Source organism: Thermobia domestica, chromosome 1 (genome assembly GCF_964235325.1).
Source record: "Thermobia domestica chromosome 1, izTheDome1.hap1.1, whole genome shotgun sequence".
NCBI lineage: Eukaryota > Metazoa > Arthropoda > Insecta > Zygentoma > Lepismatidae > Thermobia > Thermobia domestica.
The window spans coordinates 201,953,369-201,961,502 of NC_137454.1; the positions used below are offsets into that span (position 1 = coordinate 201,953,369).

An 8,134-nucleotide genomic window follows, 5' to 3' on the forward strand; every position below is an offset into this window, starting at 1 on the left:
TTATTATTAGTATTATTATTAATCGTTTATGTACTGTAAAAGAAAAATATGAACCGTTAAGTAGTAGATTTTATCTGTTGTTTTTTTATATCTTCTTACAGTAATAACAAACTGCTTGTAAATACGCAATGATTATCAAGGACAATAGCATATTAATGTAAGGACTACTCTGCAGACTAGCAATAAACAATAAACAATAACAGATAAACAAAAGTTGCAAAAAAAAAAAAAAGTAACTAACTTGGGCACGTCAGAATGTTCGCGAGAATATAGGGACGCATTGAGACTAGCAAAGAGCGTGGTGTTATTATTACTCAAAGGGCCGTACGATGGAGGCATTAACGTTAATGTTAATGGCACTAATGAGCACTTACTTGCTCTAACGGTTAACCTCATTTTTGAGATGATTCTTAGAAGTGGGCGTGTTGGCATGCAGTTAGAAGACTTATATTCATTATTTAAAAAGCACACGTTATCTGTGGAGTACTAACGATTTGCGTCACTATCGAACACTAACGTAGCACTAGCGACGTTTAAAGTCGAAATTGGAGTCTGACATAAGTGGCTTGTCAACTTCACGGACATAATATTTTCCTTGAATGCGAGAATTTTGCGCCCGGGAAATTTGCGCCCTACCACAAAAATAGGAAAAAATGCGCTCGCAATATATTTGCACTGGGATGTTTGCGCCCTACCCCAAAAAGAGGGGAAAATGCGCCGGCTATATATTTGCACTGGGATGTTAGCGCCCTACAATTCAACTTATTTTTGTATTGTGTAAAGTAACTTCCACTCACACTTGAACTAGGCTTGCCTCTCATCGTCTCAGTGAGTTACTCCATCCGTTATAATATTCCGAACAAATGAAAAAAATACAATTTTAGTTCACTAAAGGGCAATCCATAAAATACAATTTTTCATTATACTACAAAATTTACAATAAAAGTATAAATGACTGATATATAATTATTTATTAATATAATCAAAGAGTATAATTTAATCTACAAAAGGCTGTTTGGCTCTACCCAGATATCTCTGTTCACAATCCTTGCGAGTTGTTTGGCTTTTCAGGACACAAAATATAGAAAAGAAAATGTAAAGTGAATGTAAAATCAGTTCAGTAATATTATCAAGAAAACTATGTACAGTGTGTCTACTTGCTGGAATTACACTTCAAACACACAATTGCGTTCAGTCGTTCTTTCAGAAAAAATGTTCCGGGGGGCACACTTAGTATTCCGGAGGGGGGTCACTGCTGGTACTATTCTATTTATTATTATATTATAGACGTATTATTTTGGTCTCCTCCGAGGAGGCACTCTGAGAGCTCTGGGGAGGCCAGTGTTCCCCCAAAATCATCTCTAGAAAAAGCAGTGATTGCGTTGATCCGTTGTGTTCTTTTGGCTTGTATTGAAGTTTATTCTCCCCTTATATAGCCACAATGAAAATAAATCACAAATGGCATGGTTGGGGGGGAGGATTGTTTATGCTGTAATGTCAGCCCCTCCGAGCAAATGCGTAAGCTCCAATAGGTTCTTTTATTTCGCAGGGCTCAAACTTCCCAGTGGAGGTACATCGCAGGCGCAATTTTCCCTGTTCTTGAGGTAGGGCGCAAATTTCCCAGACGCAAAATTCTCGACACCGTTCGAATGACCTCGGAAGACTATATCTTTTTCAATACTTTTTTATATTCTTTTACTCGAGATTTCTTCATAGCTTCTTATTAAAATACTTACTAACATATCCTCATTTTATTGTCCTAACCAATCAATATGGGTATGTTGTCAGTAAAATATTTAGATTGATCGAGCCTCTGGTGTGTAACCACAGTATTTCATATCATCCCCCCATTAGAAATCTTGGCTAAACGAACCAATATATGTTGCCAATAAAATAGTTTAGAATGATTGAGCCCCTGGTAAATAACCACAGTATTTCGTGACAGACCCCCCCCCCTTCCTATTACCATATTCTAGCTACGTGCCTGACTCAGCTAATTCTCTACATTCTTTACCAAGCACACATTTTCTAAAGCGGAAAATGCTCTCTAAATACCTTATTATTTTCAGCAGATGCACAAATTGGGTAACATTCTATCTACATGAATGTTATATATGTCGATTTCTGGAAACCGCTTCTCGCTATCTATTACCATATTTACTATATAATGATTAACGTTAAAACCGGAAATGTTTGATTTGTACCGCTTCCGGTTTGAATATTACATTCATCAGGGAACTCAATTCTTAACTATTGACTCTGTACATCATGGCCAAAATTGATTGGTAATCCATCATAGTTCTTGAGACTGTTTGTTTCACTGACGGACAGAATGGATATATGGCTATAGAGTTTTGATACACTAAATTCGTTAATGAGTGATGATGGAACAAATATAAGAAAGGGAACCAAGAGTAGGCCTACCACCGGGAAAATCTTCGAACACAAAATTAGCCATCGAAAACCCACATGTCTTGGGTTAGAATACCATAGATGAAAACTCTACCACTGAATCATCAATCACCCGCTTATTAGTTTTATTGATTATTATATTAATATAAATTAATGATTGCCTGTTTATGTTAATTGTTGAACAATTACATTGTATACTTCGTAAAGTCAAAAATTATAAATTTGTATTTACTGTACATACAGTGAGCGCAGAAAGTGTTCGTACACCTATGCTATTGAAACGAGAATGCCTGCGAAAAAGAAACAGAAAATTTAAGAAGTGTAATAACACACACAATATGAATAATAAAAACTAAGCGTTATGAATATATCAATAAAGAACCACAAAGACAAGTTTAATGGTCAGAAAGTAAATAAATTCCGTAGAAAGTGTATAGAATAGACGCAAAAAGTGATCGTACACCTGACGTACGAATACGAAACAAAGATACCACAACTGGGGTTCACTAGTATTCACCTGAGTATACACCTCTGTATAGCATGACGAGTAACAGCATGAGTTTAGTTGTGAATAGGAGTGAAAAAACTGCACGGTGGGCTGTCAAAATGGGAAGCAACCGAACAGAAACAAATGAGGAGACAAGAAAAGTAATTATTAAATTGCATAAGAAGGGTAAGTCTTTGAGAAAGATAGCAAACCTTGCAGACAGGCCTCGTTCCACGGTACAAACAATAATTGCGATGTATAATGTTTCTATCACTGTGCGAAAAAAAAAAAAAAAAAAAAAAAGAACTGGAAGACCAAGAGTGTTGAGTGAACAAGATAAACGTTACATTATTAGGGAAAGAAAAAAGGTTCCAAAAAGTAGTGCTGTGCAATTGGCAACGGATCTGGAAACACGCGGTGTTAAAGTATCAGCCAGTACAGTGCGGAATATTTGCAGAGAGAATGGATATCATGGTCGGGTAGCCAGGAAAAAGTTCTGGGTGAACAAGACAAATCGTATAAAGAGACTAAAATTTGCAAACGAGTATAGAGATAAGGGGTCAGACTTCTGGAATAGGGTCATATTTTCGGACGAAAGTAAATTTAATTTTATCGAGTCCAATGGGAGGCGTATGGTATGGCGCAAGGTGAATACAGAGATGAATCCTCAAAATCTCGTCCCTAAAGTAAGACACGGAGGAGGGTCCGTGCTCGTCTGGGGTTGTATTAGTGCCTTAAAGTGGGCCGTCTCCACCTTATCGATGGAGTGATGATCCACAAAATGAATATTAACATATTAAAGGAAAATCTCCATACTAGTGCGCAGAAGATGGTTCTTGAAAACAATTTATTGTTCAGCAAGACAACGACTCCAAACATACAGCGGAAAATACTCGATTGTGGCTACTCTATAATACCTTGAAACAGCTTCGCACACCTCCCCAATCCACAGACATGAACCCCATAGAACATCTATGGTCTGTTCTGGAGATAAGAATCAGAAGGCACAGCTTCTCTACTAAAGAAGGCCTGAGAAAAGCTATTCAAGAAGAATGGGACATAATCAGTCCCGAAGCTACAGAACTACGAACTACTACAAGTGAAATCAATGCCACGAAGACTACAGACAATCATTAACGCACAGGGTAATCCCACAAAATATTAAATAACGTAATATACTTTATAAGCATTAATTCAAGCATAAGTGTACGGTGACTTTTTGCGTTTACAAAACAGGAATTCTCTCTTTTCTTCTGAACAAAACAGTGATTGTGTTTGTTTGGCCTTTCTCTTGTATATAGAAATAAAATGTATGAATGTGTAGTCTTAATTCTGGTTATATATATATTTTCCACCTCCCGTTCTCATGCTAGCTGTTTTCAATATAAAGTATGCACGGTGTACGAACACTTTCTGCGCTCACTGTAGGTATGTTGACAATAAGCGAATATTATTAGAATATTTGTTGAGATTTCTTTTCCTTCACTGCCTTTCGTCTGGTTAAAAAGTAGTTTGCAGTGCTTTGGAGCAGCTGCAGGTGGGAACGCGATAATGTTTGAGACATACCGGCGACTTTTTTGTTTGTGAAAATAAGACCTTTCTCATAAAGCAGTAAATAACTGCAGTAGCAATTGTCTACGTAAGTGATAAAGACATATCCAACTACAAGAAACTAATACAGTATATATATTCATTATTGTGTTTCTCTTTTAACAGCTACTAGCTAGGGATGGCCAATTCCAGAATTTTTACTTTCCGGAATCCGGAAAGTAAAATCGGAAAAAATCCGGATTTCGGAAAAATTCCGATTTTTTCTAAATTCCGGATTTTTTCCGAATGTCGGAATTTTTCTGAATTCCGGAATTTTTCCGAAATCCAGAATTTTTCCGAATTCCGGATTTTTCTGAATTCCGAAATTTTTCCGAAATCCGGTTTTTTTCTGAATTCCGGATTTTTTCCGAATTCCGGAATTTTTCTGAATTCCGGACTTTTTCCGAATTCCGGATTTTTTTCGAATTCCGGAAAGTAAATTTTCCGATTCCGGAAAACAAAATTTCCGGAATCCGGATTCCGGAAAATTTTGGCCATCCCTAGTATATAGACAATCAATACTAGGCCCTAATAGATGAACAAAATACTAACCTAGTTGCTCCAGCTCGAACTGATTTTACTTGTTTAGTTTTCAGCTGATTATTAAATTTTAAATAGAGGCCTAAACATAAATAGAATCATAGTTGGTTTTAGCTTTTGACATTGGATCCGAGGCTTTACTCGTTTACAGATACATATTTCTAGTATATCTGTTGTCAATCAAAATCACAAATGTCTTCTTCACCATATTTGATAATATCAATTTCTTTTAATTTCAATTCGAAAAATGTTTTAATATTCTTTTAGATTTTAATTTAAAGATCATCTGATGCAGACCGGTATGCCTCTCACCATCTTCCAAGAATCGTGTAATGCGACTGTTCAGCTATAAAATAGCGGCGCATTACAGTTATGAAGTTTTTGCCATTCCCCATTCCCATCCTTCCTGGGTCCGAATATTCGCCTTACCATTTCATACCATCTACAGACACACATTCTGTGGATCGTATGTTGAATAATCCGAAATGGTTTTCCGCTAGTATCTTAGTTTCATATTACACGCAGTAATTAAATAAATAAATATGAAAGAGATTATGCAAGTGAAGAAGTAAGGAAGTTGTAAATAAATGTGAAAGAGATTATGCAAGTGAAGAAGTAAGGAAGTTGTACAGTTTTGATTTGGAAGGAAACATATCACAAATATGCAATTAGCTTTGTCGAGTGAAATCGGTGAAAGCTTCAACGGAAAGACAGTGTATGTATTCGTTGATTTAGAGAAGGCTTGTTACAGCTTAAATTAGGTAATCTGAAAGACACTTGGGATGAAATGAAAGATCAGATCCAGAAGAAATTTACTTCAAAATCGGTCTTTTTCCACATCTGGATATTTGCACTTTTGCCCTCGAAATAAACATCGACTTTTCGAACTACTTAAGAATTTCTTTTCATTTGCACACTACTTATTTATTTATTTATTTATTTATTTTTATCAACATCAAACCTGCGTCCAGTTTCCCGCTTTCCGTATTCCTTTGCATAGCTAATAATTTGAATTTTAAATTTTACTGTGTAACTAGTACGCTACTTTCCTGTCGTTACTCACAAACCAAATGGTCAACTTTTCTCGAATAAATCAACTTCAAATTTCCTTACACTGTCGCTTAAACTAGTCACATTACCAGACCTCCCAATATGCAAAACTTGTCCTGTTGGTAATGAGTTACCCTTAGTTATGCATGAGTTGAAGAAGGGGAGGGAGAGAGATGCAACACCAAGTATTGTCTAATTGACCTGTCTCGTACATTTAATACTACATTCGAGATTCGAGATTTACTTTTTTTCTGTAATCTCGTGTCCAAAGTTTATTTGCGGCTTATACTCGCGCAAATGTAGTATATTCACAAAAAGTTAACCACTGATTAATATAATAATTTTATTCTATATTATTTTAGAATACTTAGCTCTTCTATAAAACATCTTTTGATTATACAGAAAATTACTAAAATTTACCAATGTGATGATTCAAATAAATAGCAACACTGAATTTCATAATTTGTTTTAAAATGTCACCTAGTTTATTTCTAAACAATGTTTACGTGGATTGAATCAACTTTAAGGACTCATACATTGAAGTAATTAAGATTTTGAAAGACATATAATATAAAGACATAAAAATAGTATATTAGTGATTGAGATGAGTGCACCTTACGTTATGAATAGGATTTTGTATGTTGAAAGAAAATAAGTGATCATCTTTCATTACAATTGGTGCTTCCATTATTGTTGTTATGTATTGGTCTCTCTACAGTTTAAAATTATTTTATTACTTTCTCTGAAATGTTCAAACTATTTGAGAAGTTCTGGTCGTCATAGGATATGTCAGAGGTCAGTATATTGGATTACAGTAGACTCCCGAGTATCCGGCTCCGACTATTCGACCTCCGTACTATCAGGCCTAATTTTCTTTTATCGTAATTAAATGAGGAGGGCAAGGCGTTGCATTGGTAACATTGCCAAGGCATTGGAAGCGGGCGTCTGCTACAATCCTCCTATGTGTTATGCAAATGACAAGTTGTGATAGGAAAAGAGCAGTGTTCTGCTCCTTGTTCATTGTTTCGTCAGTGTGCAACCAGGGGCGGATCCAGGACGGACTTCTAGGGGGGGTCGGTGGGTTGTAATACTGCTACTTACGAGCTACTTTTAAGAGCTCCAAACTCTGGGATAGGTTTTATTTATATATAAAATAAGAAAGTTTCCTCTTCTGGGGGGGGGGTCAATCGCCCCTTCCCCCTGGACCCGCCCCTGTGTGTAACGGACCTCAATACAGTACGCCTGCCGCTGTTCCTGTTTATAACTGTACAGTACTGCATTCGTAAATTTTTCTTGGGATTTTTTTTTCTACCCTTCCGCCACATTAGGCCGGATACTCGGGAGTCTATTGTATGATGTTAAAGTATATTTATTACACTCTATAAGCAATTTTTGAAGATAATTAACCTTCATTTCGTTTCTTTCATACATTTACATTCTCCCTCTCGAATCAAAGATAGGTTGAATTATTTTTTCAGTATGTGATTAGGAAAAATCGACGTAAAATACTAGGCCCGCCTTTCTCCTTGATGTACTAGTTTATTGGCAGTAATTGCAGAAAACGTGTCATTTTCAATTTTGTGTTGTTCTAGGTTGAAACGCAGTGTAACCCTTCCACTCCATGTGCCAATAGAATCCATCACCGTTACCTCGGGGAATACTCATTTACTTCTACCACTAAGGGATGGGAAACTGATTGTTGTAGGAGTTCCTCACAAGAAGGATTCCAAGTGATAACTTCAGCAGTGATGCAGTTAACATGGTATAAAAGTCAGTTTAAGTCGGTATTACTCGACAAGAATGAGTATCTTTGTATATAGCGTGTGAAACTATGTAAATAATCATGTATATTATTTGCATCCAATTATAGTATTAAAATGCAATTGCGTGTCAATTCGTCGACAAAGAATGAAGTAAATTCCTAATCCAAATATGCAAGTTTGTATAATAGTGTGCGTGTGTTAATATGTATAGCTTTAGAGAGCGATGTTTTTTGAAAGATTTTTTGTATTTGTTACAAACGTATGTTTTAGCAAAAGATATTTATATATGAAT

At 36.0% G+C, this 8,134-nt stretch overlaps 1 protein-coding gene across 2 annotated transcripts in view; it reads left to right on the forward strand.

The window, feature by feature from the left end:
- LOC145692843 (neurobeachin-like protein 1) overlaps window positions 1–7,828 on the forward strand; it is a 561,942-nt gene extending 554,114 nt beyond the window's left edge. For both annotated transcript variants that reach the window (XM_081768357.1, XM_081768365.1), the window contains one exon: window positions 7,672–7,828. In XM_081768357.1, coding sequence (XP_081624483.1) covers window positions 7,672–7,813 — 142 coding nt within the window. In that variant the 3' untranslated portion in view covers window positions 7,814–7,828. The remainder of the gene's footprint in view (window positions 1–7,671) is intronic.
- The last annotated feature ends 306 nt before the right edge of the window (window positions 7,829–8,134 follow it).